Here is a 22,031-nt window from a genome sequence, read left to right as displayed (position 1 = left end):
CTCAGTAAAATGAAAAGCTTTTTATTTTTTAAGTTTTGGTACACTGTAGGGTGACCAGATGTCCCTATTTTATAGGGACAGTCCTGATATTTGGGGCATTTTCTTCTATAGGCACCTATTACCCCCCACCCCTGTCCTGATTTTTCACACTTGCTGTCTGGTCACCCTAGTACACTGTGATTTGGATAATACCATTTCCCCTTTGAGGAGCCTATAACAATTTTTTAGGTTCCTTAAATATTTAAAAACAGTATAAATTAGGAACTTGAGAAACTTATTTTAAGATATTCAGGATGCTTGCTTCTTCCCCTCATTCCGTCTGAGAGATGACTTTAGGTTTGTGAATCAGTAATCTTCCTAATAGTATGTGAACCTACCCTGTTTTGAAAAAGTCTGCTTTGAATCACTGCAAATATTGATTTGCATTGACCCCTAAAGGGAGTAAAAAGTCTCTGAACAGGAGCCTACCTCAGTCAGACTCGCTGTACAGTACTTGCATAGCGAGAAACAAGGAGTGCTGGAGCCTGAAGACCTTGTCTTGGAGATGTTGAAGCCACATGGCTTATCCTTATGGAAAAGGGTGACCCTTGGAGGTTTGGCACACTACAGGGTTAACCCTGGCAGCCAGTTTAAAGGCCAGAGCATAACCCACACATGTGAATCCATGACATAGCAATCTGTCTCAAGCAATGTTTCTGTTTCATATGAGGAAGTGGCATTTAATGATTCCTTTTTGGTCAACAAAAGAGAGTGGCAGGTATTGAAACATTAGCCACATCTACACTAGGAAAATAGTTCTGAAACAATTAACGTGTTAAAACTGACTTGCTCCTTTTACAATAGGATTTTAACCAGGGTTAGCCATTAACACTTCAAAATATTAAGTGTTGAAACTATTTGTAATGTTCAAAATGACACTATCATGACTTTCTATACATAACTTAATCATTCATGTAATTAATAATGTTACAGTAAAAACACTGGAATTTTCCAAGAAGCAGCACTTCCCTGACTCCCCCCCCCCCCCCCCCCCCCCCCCCCCCGTGTCCCACATCTCTGCCAGAAATCCAATAGCTCTTCCCCCACCTCCTACAACCCTGGGTAGAGCAGTGGCAGATCATGGGCAGATGATAATGGGTGGGTTTAGCTGGAGGCGGGGAAGGGAGGGCAGTTAGAGAAGAGCTGCTGCTGCCTCAGGGCAGCCCTGAAAATCATAGGAATGAAGGAGCTTCTCTCATAGTGAGAGCTTGTCCTTCAGGTGCCAAAATCTATAATGGGTGGGAGTTTGCAATAGTGGAGATAGTTTCTCCTGCATTAGACAAATAGTGCTGTCTTCAGATTGTTAATGTTGGATATTGGTCTGCAGAAAACTGAAAGTCTTCCTGCTCTGGGGATAGTTATGATTCTGAGCCTTAATGAGCTTCGCTATGTTTCTTGGGGACAGAGGTAGTTTTTTTGCTTTGTTTAATCTCTCAAAAACTTTGGTGAATTTTTCTTGTATGGTTTGATGTCAGATGTCAGAGCATCTTTTATAGAAACTGGTGATGAAGCCTTCAGGGCTGAGGGGCATTCCTCTCTAGAGAGTGTTAATTTCCTGCTTATTCCCTCCCATACTGGATTTGTTTTTCCCTATTTTGCAGTAATCTTATTTCCTACAGTCTCCAAAATGTTTGTGTCAAAGCTTTGGAAGCAGTATCTGATCTACATATTGCAGGATGGCATTGTCCAGCTGTGAAGGGTTTTCTGAAACACATGGGGGATCTGATATATTACCCCAGTACAAAAAGTTGTAAAATTGTTTTTATTCTGATGCTTGCCTCATCCAAGACTCTGCGGTCTGTGCTGACGAGTAGGCATAATTCACACAGTAACTTGAGATTTCAGATCAAAAGCACAAGCACAAAGAGCTAAAGAAACACCATGGGGAGCCAAGAGGAGCAGAACTGCTGCGGTTTCCTTGGATCTTGCGCTGGGGGCGAAACAAAGGAAAAACTCAGAAACTCAAAGAACTCCTCCTACCGACTGTTTCCATTTTGCTGTACCTGGTTATTCATATAAAGTAATGGAGCATGGCTGAATTACTGTAAACAACATTAAAGCTGACTACCTTTCAAAAAAACAAATTTGCGGGGTGAGTCACAAAACTTATTTTCAAGATTGTGCTTTCAAGGTAAGATAGTGACAAGAAGTGTTACATGTGATCCATTGGATGAATACCAAACCCATTCCTCATACGCTGATCCAGAAGCAGGGAGGTTAAGTAGTTTGGATGCAAACTGAAATCCAATGTCTGAATCACAACCTAGATCTTTTAAACCTTGACCTCCTGGATAGTGATCAGATCATTGGCGTGATTGAGTGTGGTATGCTATTACATAGCCAGGGCAGGGCAAAGAAACATATTGGCCCCAAGGAAAATGTGGGATGCTTTTAATAACTTGCAAGAACAGGTCACAAAAATAATGGATGGAGCAACTCTAACCCGCCAGATGCAAATCATTCACTCTCCAAATGTCTAATTCACTCCCTTTAAGGCCTATTCATCCTGCCTACTGAGAATGAGACTTCAGTCTTTGCTTATCTTAACAGCTGTCTTCATACCTCCCAGTCTGTACTATGACTTTGCATCAGCTCCCTTGGCAATTTAGGATGATTTTCATACCCTGTGAGCCTTACAAGATGGAACCCCTATCAGAATTATGATTGAGCAGGCCATCCACCCTAGATCAGCTTCTTATCAGCATCCTGGGCTATCCAGGCTCCTCACTGAACCCTTTCTGCTCTGGATAAATGATGCGACTCTCCCAAAATGTCAGGCCACATGAGGCTTTGCTTTAGGCATATTCAGCTCACTTACACCCACCTCTTCAAAGCCAAAGTGTTATGGGCAGTACAGAACTAAGCTTTTGACTCTTTGGAGTAGGGTTGGATTCTGGTTCTAGCCACATGGTGTGGTGATGCCGCACTTCCCATCAACTGTGTTGCTACAGGAGCATGTTAACCTTATGACACAAACATCATCACCTTGTGACACCAGCTCAGAGGAGCCCATGCTTTGTGCGCCTACCCGTGGGGTGTGGGTGGAAAGAGAGTGCTAGTTGAACAAGGGAGCACCTTCTCTCCTGAGACAGGTTTGAATCAGGTAGGTTATGACGTGATGATTTTGCAGAGTGAATGTCCAGGCAGTGAGTGTGCTGAACCCCCAAATCATGACATTCTGCTTAGCAGTGGCAGGTTAGGGTGTGATTGGATGGTTTATCATTGATACGTTCTTCCACTTTGGCTTCAGAGATGGAATTATCTCCTCTTCTGACTCCACTGAAATGCCCTGGAAGCTGCATGCATAGCAAGTCGGGGAAGGAGGGAAGCCACATTGATTGACTCAGATAGGAGAGTTTTGACTTAGGCTTTTGCCCCTCTCCAAATGAATCTAAAATGAAAAGGAAACTAACACTCACAGGCAGAGCCCAGTAGATGGGGATGTCGCTGCAGAGAATATTCAGAGTTGTTCCCAGTGTAGTGCGGTCAGCTGGTTCCGCCTCTGTGAAGTTGTAAGACATTTTGTCTCCAGAGACCTGCTGGAAAAGAAGTTGCCACAGTCTAGCCCTTCATATGAGCAAGGTACAAGCACTGGTGCTTGATACCAGCAAGCAAGAAACCAAGTAGAGCTCTAGTCAGTGGAAATGTTCTGTAGCTTTCCTATAGCAGCTGTGGAGCACCGTTTCGTTAGCTAGAGAAGTAAATCTCTCTCAAAGTCACAAGAACTGCCTTTCACACCCAGGACCATGACATCCAGCCAAATGCAGAACATTGGGCTGCCACTCAGCACTTTGATCTCGTGTCCCTAGCTACCAGGGGATATCTTCCCCTGCAGGGCAGGACAGGTGCCTCGGTCAGATTTTTAAAATGAGAAGTAATCTACTGAACTGTAAGCGGAACCTTGGTGGATGATTGAGACCACTGTGAGTCCTATGAGACTCATCCAGCTCCCCTCTCCCACCCCCGAAGTCAGACATCCCAGGGACTGCAGTTCAACAATCCATCTCTAACATTATCCCTAGGTTCTGTCAGAGGGAGGGGACATAAAAGGGCCATGAAAGTAAGGGCATGCCTGCACTGCATTTTAAAACCCATGGCAGCGAGTCTCAAATCCCGGGTCTACAGACTCGGGCTTTCAGGGCTCGTGCTACAGTACTGAAAGCAGCAGTGTAGACGTTTGGGCTCAGGCTCTGAAGCCTGGGGATGAGGATGGGTTTCAGAGCCTGAGCCGCAACATCTACACTGCTGCGGTTAGCGCTGCAATGCAAGCCCAAATCTGTAGACCCAGGCTCTGACACTCACTGCCACAGGTTTTAAAAAGCAGGGTAGATGTACCCTAAGAGGCTGAGGTGAGAGAATTTTGTGTCCAAGTATGCCAAGAGCAGAATCTCTTGGTAACAGCAGAGAGTGCAGCAGTTCTTTATTTAATGGGAAAAACGCCTTTGAAAGCACATTTGTAGACAGCTATTTTGAGTTTCTGATTTGAGCCCTATATAGCAAACAGCTAGTGTCATTCAGAGCCATCCTAGAGAGTATGGTACTGGCCATTCCACCAGCTGCCTGGGGAGATCCGGTACACTCAATGTATCCAACTGTAATTCAGAAACTCACTTGCAGGGGAAAGGTGGGTTCTAAAATAGGGTGTCCAGCTTGGAGGGGGCCAGAGTACAATTTAAGTTATGGATTGTGGACTGGGTCTATTAAGTTAGTGTCAAGGATCCAAACCAGACTGGCCACTGCTGTGTCTAGGAGGCTTGCAAATGATTGAGGGTAGAATATGAACCTTATATTCTAGTTACTGTTGCATTCAGTATTACTCGGTGGGGAAAATGATGCCAGGTACTTTTAGAATCATTTCCTCCCTTCATTTATTTGGTCATTTGTACATGCAGTTTAGTATCCCTATATAATTGTGAGCACAAATTAGCTAAATTTGTACACTTAGGTGACTTGGAAATTGTCCCTAGATGATCATTAGGCTTCAGGGTTAACTACCCACCAAGATGAATTTGGAGCAGCTTATATCTCTCTTAGAGCTGCTTCAGTCTATGAGAGTGTTACTACATTTTGAAAGTTTATTTTCAAGCTATATGGGCTAGAAATATAACTTTAAAAATATGAAATCTTATACACTACCGAATCTGATTCTTTCAGAGAGGCTGGATAAATACATTAAGTAGGCCAGGAGTTTGGCACCCCAGGTTTAAAATTCGTTGCTTTCAATCAAAGTCTACAAGTAAGTAATACAAGAATGTGATAAAAGCCCAGACATGTGAATCTTACTTTGGCGTTAAAATGTGGGAGATCTCTGGAAATTTCATCCAAGCTTGGTATGTTGAGTTTATCCATCTTCATCATGAAACATTTTTTACTGTTGGTGATTCTGAGACCTATTAGACCCTACAAGCAAACATCCAAAACATCAGTATGAGGCACTTGCGAGAAATAAAGTTCAAAGTGTTCATTGACCAACAAGATAACCTGTGAAGTTTCCCTGGGTAAAAGCTTGTTTATTTCCCCAGTAGAGATGCCTGGGCTGGTCTTGCCTATGCCCCCAGCAGAGAAGGTGTGCAAAGGTTATGAAAAGTTTTCACAAAGTTTACTGCAAACGCTGTCATCCATTCTTCTTTTGGGCCATTTCACCAATGGGAGGGAGGAGGGATAGCTCAGTGGTTTGAGCATTGGCCTGCTAAACCCAGGGTTGTGAGTTCAATCCTTGAGGGGGCCACATAGGGGGTCTGGGGTAAAATCAGTACTTGGTCCTGCTAGTGAAGGCAGGGGGCTAGACTCAATGACCTTTCAAGGTCCCTTCCAGTTCTAGGAGATAGGATATCTCCGTTAATTTATAATTTAACCTAGAATTTCAGTGAATGTTTGTGGAATAGCCAAATTCTAAACGTTAAGGGCTACATTTTCTGTTAGGACACAAGAAGCAGAGAGGAAAATATAGCTTGAAGCCACCTTTACATTCCTCTAATCTTGGAACTTCTGGCATTAGAGCAACCTGGATGTTGCACTAAATTATACCCAGCCTCACAGCTCCAAGGGTCCACTCAGGCAGCTGGGGATGACTGAAGTTTAGGGATATGCTAACCCTACCCTTTTCTTCTGGGAACTCTTCTCCATACACCAGGAGCTTGAGCGTGGGGGAGAAGAGCCACTATGTTTTAGTCCACCTGTTAATTCCCCCTTACACAAAGGATCAGGGGCTGGATTGCCTGCTTTGCCTTAGTGGGGTCAAGAATCTGGCTCTACGTGTCTTGACAGCAACTGGTTTTCCTCTGAAAGGAAATTTGAAATTTGTACTTTTGAAAATATCACTTAGATCTTCAGTGAAAAGGAGACTGCTTTTCATTCAATAGTAGTTTATTTTTGAGCAAAAATAATGACTTTTTAAAAATTGGCTCATTCTTGAAAATTCAAAATGAAATATAAAACCCTGGATGTACGTTTTAGAATAGTTTCAAACTTACGTTTAACTCTCTCTGAACTGCAGTCTGCCAACTAGATGAACTGGTGTTTAGTTTAACATTGGTCTATCCAGCATTTCTGCCTCCATCTGGCGCCATTCAGATAAGGAGCGATGGTGTAATTTTCAGCTCAGTAAAGTTTAAAATTAGTTAGAGAGAGGCTACCTCGTGCTCTGGCAGGTACAGAACATCCTAATGACTTGGATCAGACCAGTGGTTCTCAAACTTTGTTTTCACGGACCACTTGAAAATTGCTAGGGTCTCGGCGGACCACTTAATGATCTTTCCAAATGTTGTTTGTACCATTTATCATGCACGCTCCAAGGATAGGTTCACTAATAACGGAATGGGACAGCCCCGCCTGGTCTCCCTGCCTAAGTAAAAGCTACTGTCTCCTGCACAGTAGTCTGGAAGAACCTATTCTAATGGGAGGGCTTATCAGAGACCAGATTGGCAAAGATTGTGGTCCTCTGCTGTAATTCCTGGAACACAGTGGAAAAGGCAGAACTTTCTTGGCATAAGCACAAGTGGCCCTGGCTTGCTGATTATCTGAACTCAACCTTTTCCTCTTTCCAGTACAATCCATCTCTTCCAGCCCATTTGCTTGCACTTACTTGGTTATAGTTGTACACAACAGTGGCTGTGGATTTCTTTCTTTTGATGTGGAAAGCGGCCACGTTCTCCCGTTCATTTACCATGGCCGTCTGCTCTTCCTCTTCCCCCTTGTTTCCCTGGATGACCATGTCAAGGACCTCAAAGAAACATTTCAGGGTATGAAATACCATCTGTAGACCCTAGCATATTCTTCAGGGAAGTGTGAAAGTGCAGTGAGGCAAGAGCCGTTCCAAAGACCCATAGCCTCTGAGGGTATGTCTACACAGCAAAGAAAAACCCATGGCTGGCCCTTGCCAGTCAACTCAGGTTTGCGGGATCAAGCTGCAAGGCTGTTTCATTACTTGTAGACTTCTGGGCTTGGGCTGGAGCCCAGGCTCTAGGACCCTGTGGTGTGGGAGAGGCCCAGAGCCCCAGAAGTCTACACAGCAATGAAACAGCTCTGTAGCCCAAGCCTAGGAGCTGAGTCAGTTGGCATAGGGCAGCTGCAGGTTTTTCTTTGCTGTGTAAACGTACCCTGAGGCAGCTGGGAGTCCACCCATGTACAGAAAAGGAGATATACAATCAGCGTTTTTTAAAGGCTGCTGCTAATGCCAGTTCATTAAGTAGCCACTCGAGTGACACAATCTGACCCTGCATGTGCATCCCAGGGTAGAGTTTGGCCCAGTGTATTTCACGCAAATACAAGAATAAAAATAACAAAAAGACACCCAGAGGCAAATATAATTCAGTAGGGGTCGCAAAATTATAGCCAGAAGCCAGATTTCACCTTCTGTGCCGACAGGCTTTCTGTTGAGTTCAGCAGGAGCTATGACCGCATCAGAGGGCTAACTGTGCCAATAGGGGGTGAATTTTCAAAGTGGTGCACCAGGCTGCCCACTCTTACTGTGAATGGAAATTTGCATGGCTAAATTCCCCAGGCATTGAGCTGGATTTCCGTTTCTTAACTCTGCTACAATCAAACTTATTACAATCAAGAACTGCTATAAAATTGTACATATTGTGTGTGTAAATAGGGGGAAAGTACCTACCTTCGAAGGAAGTTCTTGATGTAACTTCTAAATTAAAGGCAGGGTCTGTATAAATAGTGCTGGCTGATTAGAATGACACATGCAAATTGCAAGGAACCCATTGCTAAATCGCCCGCCAAGGGATAAGCTGGAAAAGTCCTTGCTTTGATATGAATATATATCACAGCCCTTTCAGACACCTTTTGAGGTTTATAAACCTGAGTTTAAGAATAGTGCCTTGATGTCACGATGATTTCTAGATCATGATGTCATGCTGTCTGAAATGGACAGTTTGAGCTGGTAAGGTGAAAACTTTGCATTTAAGAATTATTGATAGGATTGGTAAATGTGCATTAGGGACAGAAATGCATGTTTGTGCCAGGTCTGATATCTCAGAGAACAGTTTGTGGCTGAAATTGCCGGAGGCATGTTGCACAAACAAGAGTGACGGCACAGGCTTCCCACTGACTGCTCTACTTACCTTTTCTGTGTGTTTTTGGGTCAGGTAAACTCCTACCAAAGCACCGGCAACTATGAAGAAGCCCAGGAGAATCACCATGACTGAGGCAAGGATGATTCTTCGTTGGTTTGTGCTCACTTTGGGCATGGAGCTGTAAACCTGAAGAGAAATAAATATCCTGTGTTATTGATAATTCCCAGTTACAAAGTATGTCTGGCGCTGATAACATCAGAAATAGGAGACTTGTTCCTGGTAAAGTCTTGACTAAATGGTTTGATCTTGCAAACCCTTATTCAGATAAGTAGTTCTCAGTCACACTAGTCCAGCTGACTTTGGCGGACTATGTTCATGAGTAAATACTAGCAATGTGAGTAAAGTTTTAAAGGCTTAGGCCCTAAATGAGGGGAACAAAACTGGAGAGAGGTAGCAAAAGCAAAAACCAAACATTCCTCCCCCAAAAAATCTTGTTTGCAGAGCTGAATTTGAAGTATGTTCTCTAGCCTCACGTTAAATTGCGCGAAACTCAAGTCAGAACATACAATGGGTTGTGCATTCAGTCAAGATAAGCATCTTCTGGTGTGCATGCCAAGGGCTTCCCCAGGCCAGATGGGGCTGTGTGCTGGTCGAAGGCAGTGGTGTACTTTATAGAAAGGTATTTAAATGTTAAGGTTTAATTTCTAGAGAAGATATTTAGAATGTGTGCGTACCAGCCCTCATTTAAATCATGCATTTTTAGATATTCAATTTTAAAAACAATGTCTAAAATGTGTAAGTCCCCATTTCAGCCATCTGCCTCACCTCCCTGAGCTGACATGCTGCCAATGCTCTTCCCTACCATCGTGAAGGGCATCTTAGATTTAATACATACATTGAAATGTTCGGAGTTTGCTTCAGCCCAAACTTCCCCCAGCTGCTCCCTATGGGCCCTCTCATTCTCCCCACCTGTCCTCTTGCCACCCACCTGTATTGATCTACCCACCACCTGGACCTTTTGTTTGAACAGAGCTGTCCTCAAACCATCTTCTCTAAGCCTAGGGACAAGATTCCCCCTCCTCCCCTCCCCGTCCCCCCAGTAAGGGTAAATACCATTGTCCTGGTTTAGCAATTGGGAGATATTAACTGGGGAATGTGCTTTCTTCCTTTCTTAGAAGAATGCAGGCTGTTTAAAAACATGGCCGGGGGACAGACTTCAGTCTCCTATCCAATCGAGGTGTGTGACATCAAGCTGATTCATCTGAGACAAATACACGCTGCACATAACTCCTTGTTTGATCAAATCACTAGCTAACAGACATTGATTAAATACTTCTGGAAGACACACGCTACCAAACGGGGTATCCAATTCCTTCTAACCACTGCAAAATGGTACTTACAGGTGGCTGAGCAGGCATGGTGAGCTCGGTAGTACTTTTGCAATCCATCTTTTCTGTCCCTCCCTGTAAATCCAAGGCAACGGTTTTCCCTCTCAAGAGCCAGCCCATGCTTTTATAAAGGGTCCAGGGATTCAGTGTTCTTTTTCCCAGTATGATTTTTAAAGCCCTGAACTTCCTTGTTATTGCTGCAGGAATTTTTCATGATTGTCCAAACGTGATAATAGAAACAAACCATTATAAAACTATCAAATTTATTACTAACAGGGCCTCATAAAATCATCTCTTGTCTGGGAACTGGGAAGGTTTTAAAAAAGCAGCTGGAATCACATTTTGGACATAGCAACAGAGGGTCCTGTGGCACCTTTGAGACTAACAGAAGTACTGGGAGCATAAGCTTTCGTGGGTAAGAACCTCACTTCTTCTCCCTTGCATCTGAAGAAGTGAGGTTCTTACCCACGAAAGCTTATGCTCCCAGTACTTCTGTTAGTCTCAAAGGTGCCACAGGACCCTCTGTTGCTTTTTACAGATTCAGACTAACATGGCTACCCCTCTGATTTTGGACATAAGTTCTGCTGAACTTTAAAATGTGTGTTTAAAGGAGAGGAGGCTTCTGGCAGGGTATTCTCCAGGAGGGGTCTTTGACATAGGGATTGGTTCCCCTTGGGTCCAATCAGTCTGGATTGAACTTCTCAGGTCCACTAAAACCAACCTTCTTACATTAGTTCCAGAAGACTGGAAGAAGGCTAATATGGTGTCAATATTTAAAACGGCCAAATGGGATGACCCAGGTGATTATAGGCTGACATCAATTCTGGGCAAAATAATGAAGCAGCTGCTACAGGACTCGATTAATAAAGAATTAAAGGAGGGTAATATAGTTAATGCCAATTAACATGGGTATATGGAAAATATGTATGTCAACCTGGGTCAAACTAACTTGTAATGTGAATGAAAAGATATCGAGTTTGGTTGATAAAAGTAAGAGTGTTGTTGTTGATGTAATATACTTAGACTTCTGTAAGGCATTTGACTTGGTACCGCACAACATTTGGATTAAACAAAGCTATGTGATATAAAAATAACATGCCACACATTAAATGAATTCAAAGCTGGCTAACTGCTAGGTCTTAAAATGTTATTGTAAATGGGGACTCACCATTGAATGGGTATGTTTCTAGCAGGGGCGGCTCTATGTTTTTTGCTGCCCCAAGCACGGCAGGCAGGCGGCTTTCGGCGGCATGCCTGCGGGAGGTCCACCAGTGCCGTGCCATTGGCGTCCCCGCTGCCGAATTGCCACGGGACCGGCAGACCTCCCGCAGGCATACCGCTGAAAGCCGCCTGCCTGCCACCCTCACAGCGGCTGGCAGGCCGCCCCCCACGGCTTGCCGCCCCAGGCACGCGCTTGCTGCACTGGTGCCTGGAACCGCCCCTGGTTTCTACTGGGGTTCCACAGAGAGATGTTTTTGGCCCGATGCTATTCAACATTTTTCTCAATGACCTGGAAGAAAACAAAAAGTCATCTGATAAAGTTTGCAGGTGACAAAAAAATTGTGGGAGTGATAAATAAGGAAGAAGACAGATCACTAATACAGAGCAATTTGGATCACTTGATAAACTGGGCGTAAGCAAACAATATATGTTTTAATACGACTAAAAATAATGTATACATCTGGGAACAAATGATGAAGGCCATAGGCACCGACTTCCCCTCTACCCAGAGGGGTGCTCAATCCACCCCCTCCACCCAGGCCCTGCCACCGCCCTGCCTCTTCCCGCCCCTGGTCCGCGCCCGCAACACCCCCACTCCACCCCTTCCCCGAATCCCCCACTCCGCCCCTGGTCCACCCCCGCCCCGCCTCTTCCTGCCCCATCCCCTGAGTGCACCCCATCCCCGCTCCTCCCCAAAGCCGACCTGCACTCCATGAAACAGCTGTTCACAGTAGGCAGGAGGTGCTGGGAGGGAGGGGGAGGAGTGATGACGGGGGCCGCCGGCGGGGGAGAGGCACTGGGGGGTGGGGGAGAGTGGGGGGAGCTTGGCTGCCAGTGGGTGCTGAGCACCCACTAATTTGGAGTGATGAAGGCTGTCCTTAAGTGATGGGGAACTTTATCCTGGTGGTGACTCTGAAAAATATTTGCAGGAAGTGGTGGATAATTAGTGGAACATGAGCCTCCAGTGCAACTCTATGGCCAAAAAGGCTCACGGGATTCTCGGGTAGGAGTAGAGAGGTTATTTTACTTCTGTATTGGGCACCAGGGTACCCAGTACATAAACCGCAAGGGGTACTTTTCAATGGTGCTGCAAGCACTTGTGGATCACAAGGGACGTTTCACCAACATCAACGTGGGCTGGCCGGGAAGGGTTCATGATGTTCACATCTTCAGGAACACTACTCTGTTTAAACGGCTGCAGCAAGGGACTTACTTCCCGGACCAGAAAATAACCGTTGGGGATGTTGAAATGCCTATAGTTATCCTTGGGGACCCAGCCTACCCCTTAATACCATGGCTCATGAAGCCATACACAGGCAGCCTGGACAGGAGTCAGGAGCTGTTCAACTACAGGCTGAGCAAGTGCAGAATGGTGGTAGAATGTGCATTTGGCCATTTAAAAGGTTGCTGGTGCTCGTTACTGACTCGAGCAGACTTCAGCCAAACCAATATCCCCATTGTGTCAAGTATCAGGGGGTAGCCGTGTTAGGCTGTATCTACAAAAACAACAAGGAGTCTGGTGGCACCTTAAAGACTAACTTCTTGTTGGTTTTGTTTCAATATCTCCATTGTTATTGCTGCTTGCTGTGTGCGCCACAATCTCTGTGAGAGTAAGGGGGAGACCTTTGTGGCGGGGTGGGAGGCTGAGGCAAATCGCCTGGCTGCTGATTATGTGCAGCCAGACACCAGGGCGATTAGAAGATCACACCAGGAAGTGCTGCGCATCAGAGAAGCTTTGAAAACCAGTTTCATGACTGGCCAGGCTACGGTGTGAAAGTTCTGTTTGTTGAAAACCCGCCCCCTTGATTGACTCATTCCCTGTAAGCAAACCACCCTCCCCCCTTAAATCACAGCTTGCTTTTAAAGGAAATAAAGTCACTATCGTTTAAAAATCATGTATTCTTTATTAATTGATTCTAAACATAGAGAGAGAACCGACAAGGTAACCCGGATGAGGTTTGGGAGGAGGATAGGAGGGAAGTAAAAGGCCACTGAAAAAATCAATATAATGACAGCCTTTTGGTTGGGCTGTCCACTGGGGTGGAATGGGAGGGTGCACGGAGCCTCCCCCCCCCCCCCCCCCCCGCGTTCTTACACGTCTGGGTGAGGAGGATATGGAACATGGTGAGGGGGGAGGGAGTTATACAGCGGCTGCAGCGGCACTCTGTTATCCTGCTGCCGTTCCTGAAGCTGCACCAGACACCGGAGCATGTCCGTTTGATCACGCAGCAGCCCCAGAGTTGCAGCCTGCCACCTCTCATCTCGAGCGTCCCTCATGACCTCACGTTCACTGGCATCTTTCCTGTACTTAGATACACACCCCCCCCCCACGCGCTTGGCTAACTGCAAGGAAGGATTTATTTTCAGCCACAGGCAAACAGCCCAGTAGGAACGGCCACCTCTGTCCCCTTAATTCAATTCCCGTATTTCAAGCAGGTTACCATGAGCGATATCACTCTCCTGAGGATTACACAGCGAAATAAAGAACGGATGTTGCTTGAATGCCAGCAAACACCGGGACCATACGCTGCCAGGCTTTGTCATGCAATGATACCAGATTACTTGCTACTAGCATGGCGTGGTCAAGTGTCCTACCATGGAGGACGGAATAAGGTTGCATTGCCCAGAAACCTTCTGCAAAGGCTTTTGGAGTACCTCCAGGAGAGCTTCATGGAGATGTCCCTGGAGGATTTCCGCTCCATCCCCAGACACGTTAACAGACTTTTCCAGTAGCTGTACTGGCCGCGAATGCATCCCAAGTCCTCAGGGCAAATTAATCATTAAAAAACGCTTGCTTTTAAACCATGTTTTATATTTTAAAAGGTAAACTCACCTGATGTCCCTTCCATGGGGTCATGGTCTTGGGTACTGGCTTGGGAGGGTACTTCAGTCAGGCTGAGAAAAAGATCCTGGCTGTTGGGGAGAACGGAGTGCTGTGTGCTCTCCGCTAGCTCGTCCTCCTCCTCCTCCTCCTTCTCCTCTTCCCTGTCCACAGAATCCTCAGTTGTGGCTGATGAGATTACCCCCCGCCTCGGAATCCACAGTCAGAGGTGGGGTAGTGGTGGCGGCCCCCCCTAGAATTGCATGCAGCTCAGCATAGAAGCGGCATGTCTGTGGCTCTGACCCAGAGCGACCGTTTGCCTCCTTTGTTTTCTGATAGGCTTGTCTGAGCTCCTTGACTTTCACACGGCACTGCTCTGAGTCCCTATCGTGGCCTCTCTCCATCATGCCCTTGGAGATTTTTTCAAAAGTTTTGGCATTTCGTCTTTTCGAACGAAGTTCTGCTAGCACTGAATCCTCTCCCCATATAGCGATCAGATCCAGTACCTCCCGTACGGTCCATGCTGGTGCTCTTTTTCGATTATCAGCCTGCATGGTTACCTGTGCTGATGAGCTCTCTGTAGTCACCTATGCTCTCCTGTGCTGGGCAAACAGGAAATGAAATTCAAATGTTCGCGGGGCTTTTCCTGTCTACCTGGCCAGTGCATCCGAGTTCAGATTGCTGTCCAGAGTGGTCACAATGGTGCACTGTGGGATAGCTCCCGGAGGCCAATACCATCGAATTGCGGCCACACTAACCCTAATTCGAAATGACAATATCGATTTTGGCGCTACTCCGCTCGTCGGGGAGGAGTACAGAAATCGATTTTAAGAGCCCTTTATTTCGAAATAAATGGCTTCGTTGTGTGGACGGGTGCAGGGTTAATTCGATTTAACGCTGCTAAATTTGAATTAAACTCATAGTGCAGACCAGGCCTGTGTCTACACTCGCAAAGTGCTTCGTTAATTAACAGTGTTCAATAGGAGGTCCTCTGGTTACGACTGAGTCAAAATGACCGGTCAATTGCTGATACAAGCATGTGCTAAACAAAGGGTGAGTAGTAATTCTGCAACTGACTTCAATGGGAGTAGAACTGGGTCTTGTGGATATTCCTCTTCATGGCTACCTGGTCCTTCAGATTGTTTCTATATATATAACAGCGACATTAATTTGGATTAAGGTAGGTATAAATATAAAGCGTAAATGTCAACAGATTAACTCTCTGTGTGGATGCTCTTATTCCAGAATAAAGTTGCTTTATTCCAAATTATCTTCACCCATTTTCAGTGGCTTAAGCTATTTGGAATAAGAGAGTCCACACAGGGAGTTAATCAGAAATAGCTCCCCATGTAGACAAGCCCTTAATCTTCACAAGTCCTGCATACAGTGTACGTGTCCATTATCTGCTGGTGGTAGGGTAACAGTTCTTATATATATAAAGGCTGTCAAGCGATTAAAAAAATTAATCGCAATTAATCACGCGATTAATCGCACTGTTAAAAAATAATAGACTACCATTTATTTAAATATTTTTGGATGTTTTCTACATTTTCAAATATATTGATTTCAATTACCACATTATCACTACAAAAGTTTTTTTTCTCCTGTTGATAATAGCCCACCTTAATTGATTAGTCTCGTTAGAGTTGGTATGGCAACCCCCATTTTTTCATGTTCTCTCTCTCTCTCTCCCTATGTATATATATATATATATCTTCCTCCTGTATTTTCCACTGCATGCATCTGATGAAGTGGGTTTTAGCCCACAAAAGCTTATGCCCAAATAAATTTGTTAGTCTCTAAGGTGCCACAAATACTCCCAGGAGCGGCGCCAGGGTTTTTGCTGCCCTAGGCAGCAGCGCTCCTCCTCTAAGCATTTGGCGGCGGGGGTCCTTCCGCTCCGCGTCTTCGGGGCACTTCGGCGGCGGGTCCCGGAGCGAGTGAAGGACCCACCGCCGAATTTCCGCCAAAGACCCGGAGCGGAAGGACCCCCCCGCTGCCGAATTTCCACTGAGGATGGCAAAATGCCGCCCCCCCAAATCCTGCCGCCCTAGGCGACCACCTAGGGTCGCCTAGTGGAAGCGCCGGCCCTGAGTACTCCTCGTTCTTTTTACAGTGTATAGTGCTCACTTTATATTATTATTTTTTATTACAAATATTTGCACTGTAAAAAGCAAAAGAAATAGTATTTTTCAATTCACCTAATTGAAATAATTTAGTACAGTCTCTTTATCATGAAAGTTGAACTTACAAATGAAGAATTATGTACAAAAAATAACTGCATTCAAAAATAAAACAATGTAAAACTATAGATCCTACAAGTCCACTCAGTCCTACTTCTTGTTCAGCCAATCGCTCAAACAACTTTATTTACATTTGCTGGAGATAATGCTGCCCCTTTCTTGTTTACAATGTCACCTGAAAGTGACAACAGGTGTTTGCATTTCACTGTTATAGCCAGCATCGCAAGATATTTGGGTGCCAGATGCGCTAAAGATTCATACGTCCCTTCATGCTTCAACCACCCTTCCAGAGGACATACGTCCATGCTGATGACGGGTTCTGCTCGATAACGATCCAAAGCAGTGCGGACTGATGCTCATTCATTTTCATCTTCTTAGTCAGATGCCACCAGCAGAAGGTTGATTTTCTTTTTTGGTGGTTCAGTTGTGTAGTTTCCGCATTGGAGTTTTGCTCTTTTAAGACTTCTGAAAGCATGCTCCACAACTCATTCTTCTCAAATTTTGGAAGGCAATTCAGATTCTTAAACCTTGGGTCAAGTGCTGTAGCTATCTTTAGAATCTCACATTGGTCCCTTCTTTGCATTTTGTCAAATCTGCAGTGAAACTGTTCTTAAAACAAACATGTGCTGTGTCATCATCTGAGATTCCTATAACATGAAATATATGGCAGAATGCGGGTAAAACACAGAGCACGAGACATACAATTCTCCCCCAAGGAGTTCAATCACAAATTTAATTAACACTTTTTTTTTTAAAGAGCATCATCAGCATGGAAGCATGTCCTCTGGAATGGTGGCCGAAGCATACGAATGTTTGGCATATCTGGCACGTAAATACATAGATACTGTGCCATGCAGGCTACAAAAGTGCCATGCAAATGCTTGTTCTCACTTTCAAGTGACATTTTAATAAGAAGCAGGCAGCATTATGTCCCGTAAATGTAAACAAACTTGTTTGTCTTAGCGATTGGCTGAACAAGAAGTAGGACTGAGTGGACTTGTAGGCTCTAAAGCAGGGGTTCTCAAACTGGGGGTCAGGACCGCTCAGGGGGTCGTGAGGTTATTCCAGAGGGGGTCGTGAGCTGTCAGCCTCCACCCAAAACCCTGCTTTGCCTCCAGCATTTATAATGGTGTTAAATATATAAAATGTGGTTTAAATTTATAAGGGGGAGGTCACACTCAGAGGCTTGCTGGGGTCATCAGTACAAAAGTTTGAGAACCACTGCTCTAAAGTTGTACACTGTTTTGTTTTTGAGCGCAGTTATGTAACAAAAAAAAATCTACATTTGTAAGATGCACTTTCACGATGAAGAGATTGCACTACAGTACTTGTATGAGGTGAATTGAAAAATACAGTTTCTTTATCATTTTTACACTGGAAATACTTGTAATAAAATAATAATATAAAGTGAGCACTGAACACTTTGTATTCTGTGTAGTAGTTGAAATCAATATATTTCAAAATGTAGAAAAACATCCAAAATATTAAATACATTTCAATTGTTATTCTATTGTTTAACAGTGCGATTAAAACTGCAATTAATTGTGATTAATTTTTTGAATCACGATTAATTTTGTTGAGTTAATCACGTGAGGTAACTGCAATTAATCGTCAGCCCTAATATGTACAAATTTGATCAAACCAATAATTAATGCCTGGATACATACTACGCAACTGTCTCAGACCAACATAAGAGGACAGTTAAAGAACCAGTTTAATGGTTCAACATTAAATATCCACGTTGTGATTCATAATGCTTCTGTTCTCATAATATTGTCCTTTTGTAAGTGAAGCTGACATTGCTTTTTTTCACTTTTGTTCAAACTGTTCAATTCTACGCTTGCTCATGAAGGTGGGACGATGTCACTACCCCTGTCCACTCCCAAGACACTGCTGGGGGGCAAAGTGACAAATTCACGCTACAATATTTGGGGAAAGATCATGGAAAAACTTTAACACTGTCTTACTCTTTATACAAAATACAGCTGATTGTCACAGCTCTGACACACGGTGTTCCTAGCAGAACAAAGCATAGCGCCTCCTGTTTAGATCAGGAGCAGCTGCTGGGACTCATGACCCATCTCTCTCAGGATCAGGTTTGCTTCATAAGAATATTCAGAGTCACTGGAACCACAATTCCCCTGGTAACTGCCCTACTCATGCCACCGTCATCCTGCCCATTTGGACTTTGTAATTGTTTTTTGCAGTTGCTCCTCACCTGCCTTTTAGCCAGGACAGTGCTTCTCATCTGTGAGATCCTGCTCTGTCTGTGCTTCCCTTGTGTGTCCCCTTCTGTCCCCCCACAATCTTCCTCCTCTCCTGTTTCTCTTGGCTTTTTGCATGATCCTGAAATGAAGGCCCTAGGATGGTAAGATGAGACGGCCCATGCAGTCTCTCCACCTGAGAAGGACCAGCGAAGGAGAGGGACCTGCCCAGACCATCCAGACAATGTCCCTGACTGGGGAGGTGAACCAGTGTCCAGAGCAACAGCTATCATGACCAACCTCCTGGCCCAAGCATCAATCCATGACTGACCAGCTTCCCTGGATCCTGAGAACATCAACAAAAGCCGTATTTCCCCATGTTTTACTATCCGATTGCAGTGTGTTCTGAGTCATTCCCCACTCAGAATCAAACTACAGAACTAACCCTTTCTTCCCCGCCAAAAAGGCCTGCTTGACAGAATAAGAGACTTAAACCAATATTCCCTGTCTCAAGAAGAAACTTTGCTACAGTTTGTGTGTTTGGCATAACCACTCAATTTCAGTTTTAATGCTTTTTGCCTTGTGTTGAGTCTTTTTGCCTTGTGTGTCTCAATCAATACATTTTAAAGCTTTGGCATTAATTTCTTAGTGTGTTTGTCATTGCACCAAGAAGGCTGAGATCTCTGTAGTTGGAGCCCTTGTTTAAAACTGTTATTGTTGGACAGTAACAGGACTATGTTAACACCTTTGATTCTTAGGGGCCATGTGTTCCATCAAAATTAATAGAATACCTCCCAAGTTAAAATATTTGCTTAGCCACATTTTATAAACTTCCTTATCTACTTTTATGTAGCACATTACAGGCAGCAAGTAATTCAGTACCTACACAGGCGCCTGTGAACATTAACTGAATTATCTTCTTATCAGAATTATTTATACTTGCAGAATACTCTTGGGAACAAAAGTGAACAGTGTAACTGCACTGCAAGCAGCTAGCGTCAGATACACAAAATGGCTCCTGGATTTCCCCAAACCCATTGCTGTCGAGTTGCCATCATGAACAGCAGAGATGAAAGGCACCTGGATCCCCCTGCAGATGCTGGCCTGGGAAAGGCCATGAAGGGGAAAGCAATTTTATTAGGCATTTGAAAATGAAGTTGTTAATTATGAGTTTGAATTTGCTGGGAAAACATTTCCTCCCACTGCACCCAAACCCTCCCCTAGCTTCTTGTCTGTGCTCAAAGCCAGCACAAACTCTCCCTTCTGAGGCAACTCCTAAGGAGTTTCCTGTCCCTCCTCTCAGTCTCAGGCCTGCCCTATCCAGGAGAGGTTCTTCCACTGGGGCATCTGGGGGCTCTGCTCCAGTCAGAAAGATCAGAAATCATCATTAATGACACCAGAATTCTGGAGGGGCTGTTAACCATTGTGAGTCAGGTTTAAGCCAATCCCTCACTATTGGAGATCAGGATGAGACCCAATGTGGAGAGACCGATTACCCCACATTTGCTACGCGGTGTTCTTACGCTGTCTTTTGAAGCATCTGGTGCTGGCCACAGTCAGAGACAGGATACTGAGCTAGAGGGACCATGGATCTCAACTCATCTGGCAATTTCTTTGTTCCTATAATAAAAAACAAAAGGAACTATCTCAATCCCTATGCTATGTGCTATTCCCAGCTGTTAAATTAACAGAGCTGGGTGATCCAGCCCATGTTTGGTCCTAAATGTGGCACTTATAGAAGGCTTTTCTCACAGATATTCTCTTGTTCCAGGTGATGGGAGAGAGGCCCTACAGACTTTCAGCCAAATGCAATGTGTCCTCTGTGCAGAATCTGAGATCCTGAATTACACTGTGTGCCTGTTCCCAAGAGTTTTCTACAAGTACTAAATAATTCTGACAAGGAGATAATTCAGTTAATGTTCACAGGGGCCTGTGTAATTACTGAATTACTTGCTTCCTGTAATGTGTGGCATAAAAGTAGATAAGGAGGTTCATAAAATGTGGCTAAGCAAATATTTTAACTTGGGAGGTATTCTATTAATTTTGACGGAATACATGGCCCTTAAGAATCAAAGGTGTTAACATAGTCCTGTTACTGTCCAACATTAACAGTTTTAAACAAAGGTCAGGGTGCCATCTACAGAGATCTCAGCCTCCTTAGTGCAATGACAAACACACAAGGAAAATAATGCTAAAGTTTGGAAATTTATTGATTGAGACACACAAGAGGAAAATACTCAACACAAGGCAAAAAGCATTAAAACGGAAATTAAGTGATTATGCCAAACACACAAACTATATCAATATTTCTTCTTGAGACAGGGAATACTGGTTTAAGTCTCTTATTCTGTCAAGCAGGCCTTTCTGGGAGGGAAGAAAGGGTTAGTTCTGTTTATTCTGAGTGGGGAATGACAGTCCCTTTCCTGTTTTCGACAAAACACATGAAAAGGAAAGAGGAGATTGGACAGTAAAAGATGGGGAAATATGGCTTTTGTTGATGTTTTCAGGATACCGGGCAGGTGGTCAGTCACAGATTTATGCTTGGGCCAGGAGGCTGGCCATGATAGCTGTTGCTCTGGACACTGGTTCACCTCCCCAGTCAGGGACATTGTCTAGATGGTCTGGGCAGGTCCCTCTCCTTCACTGGTCCTTCTTATGAAGCAAACCTGATCCTGAGAGAGATGGGTCCTGAGTCGCAGCTGCTGCTCCTGATTTTGCCACGTGTTTCTGTTTGCTCTCCCTGGTTTCCCCAAGATAACTCCACAAGCAGGAACAATAGCAGACTTTGCCCAGTTGCCTTTGGACTCCAGTTACTTGATAAGGAGTGATTTTAACCCAAGGCCTAGGCAACTAAAATGTGCTGAAAGCCAAAAGAGCCATCAGCAGTAATGGAGGACAGAGGCAGAGTGACTGCAATGCCATGAGGGAGTGTGCTCTCGAACTCCAACAACAGTCAAGAAATGCACATTATTGTTGTTGTACTTCCAAAGGGTGCCATGTACAGAACTCTAGAAGGTCACCAATATGGTGTCTTTGAGGCTGTGAGAAGGACTTAAAGTGAGAAGAAGGCAGAGGGGCCCAATGGACTCTCCTCTCCAATGGCACGGGCCTTTTACTTCCATTTCAGCACAGTGCTGTCACCTTTCTCTGAGAATACAGGACATGAATGGGTCCAGTGATTCCATCCTGCATAAACAATGCCCATACCCCCATGCTTACCTGACTCAGTGTAAATAACAAGTTAAGGGCTGGGGGATGGTTTTAGCTGCCACCAGCCTCCTACAGCAGGAAGAGTGGAGCCCATCAGCTTATGCTGGGACCACACTTAGTTACCAACATTTGAACCTGTTGAGAGATAAGCCAGGGTCCAGCATGCTGGGGGTCCTCTGCCTTTCTCTCCACATATTTAACTACAGAATCCTGACTAGCTGGAAATCTTTAATGTTACATAAGTGCTCAAAACAGCCACCGCATCCTTTCCCATTTCCCCTAGGATGCCTGCCAGGAAAAGAGAATAAAAGAGAGGGGCAGGAACAAATTCAATCAGTCATAGAATCATAGAATATCAGGGTTGGAAGGGACCTCAGGAG

General features: G+C 44.6%; 1 protein-coding gene across 1 annotated transcript; it reads right to left on the bottom strand.

Moving 5' to 3' along the window:
- Nucleotides 1–5,262: 5,262 nt before the first annotated feature.
- Nucleotides 5,263–10,190, bottom strand: LOC135976049 (pulmonary surfactant-associated protein C-like). Its single transcript, XM_065570417.1, has 4 exons — nucleotides 9,965–10,190; nucleotides 8,613–8,750; nucleotides 7,124–7,261; nucleotides 5,263–5,439 (listed from the first exon to the last, which is right to left on the bottom strand). Exons 1-4 carry the CDS (start codon nucleotides 10,070–10,072, stop codon nucleotides 5,263–5,265), a joined length of 561 nt encoding a protein of 186 aa, XP_065426489.1. The 5' UTR covers nucleotides 10,073–10,190.
- Nucleotides 10,191–22,031: the final 11,841 nt, after the last annotated feature.

This window comes from Chrysemys picta, chromosome 16 (genome assembly GCF_011386835.1).
Source record: "Chrysemys picta bellii isolate R12L10 chromosome 16, ASM1138683v2, whole genome shotgun sequence".
NCBI classification, from domain to species: domain Eukaryota; kingdom Metazoa; phylum Chordata; order Testudines; family Emydidae; genus Chrysemys; species Chrysemys picta.
The sequence above is the reverse complement of the archived record's forward strand: the minus strand, read 5'-3'. Positions and strand labels throughout refer to the sequence as shown.

Excerpts from the sequence above, each read along its gene's own strand:
- LOC135976049 (XM_065570417.1), bottom strand. The coding sequence starts at position 10,072 with ATGGGCTGGCTCTTGAGAGGGAAAACCGTTGCCTTGGATTTACAGGGA. Across the intron at positions 7,262-8,612 it reads CCCAAAAACACACAGAAAAG|GTCCTTGACATGGTCATCCA; the intron begins GTAAGTAGAGCA and ends TGTTTCTTTGAG. Across the intron at positions 5,440-7,123 it reads TTGTGTACAACTATAACCAA|GGTCTAATAGGTCTCAGAAT; the intron begins GTAAGTGCAAGC and ends GTTTGCTTGTAG.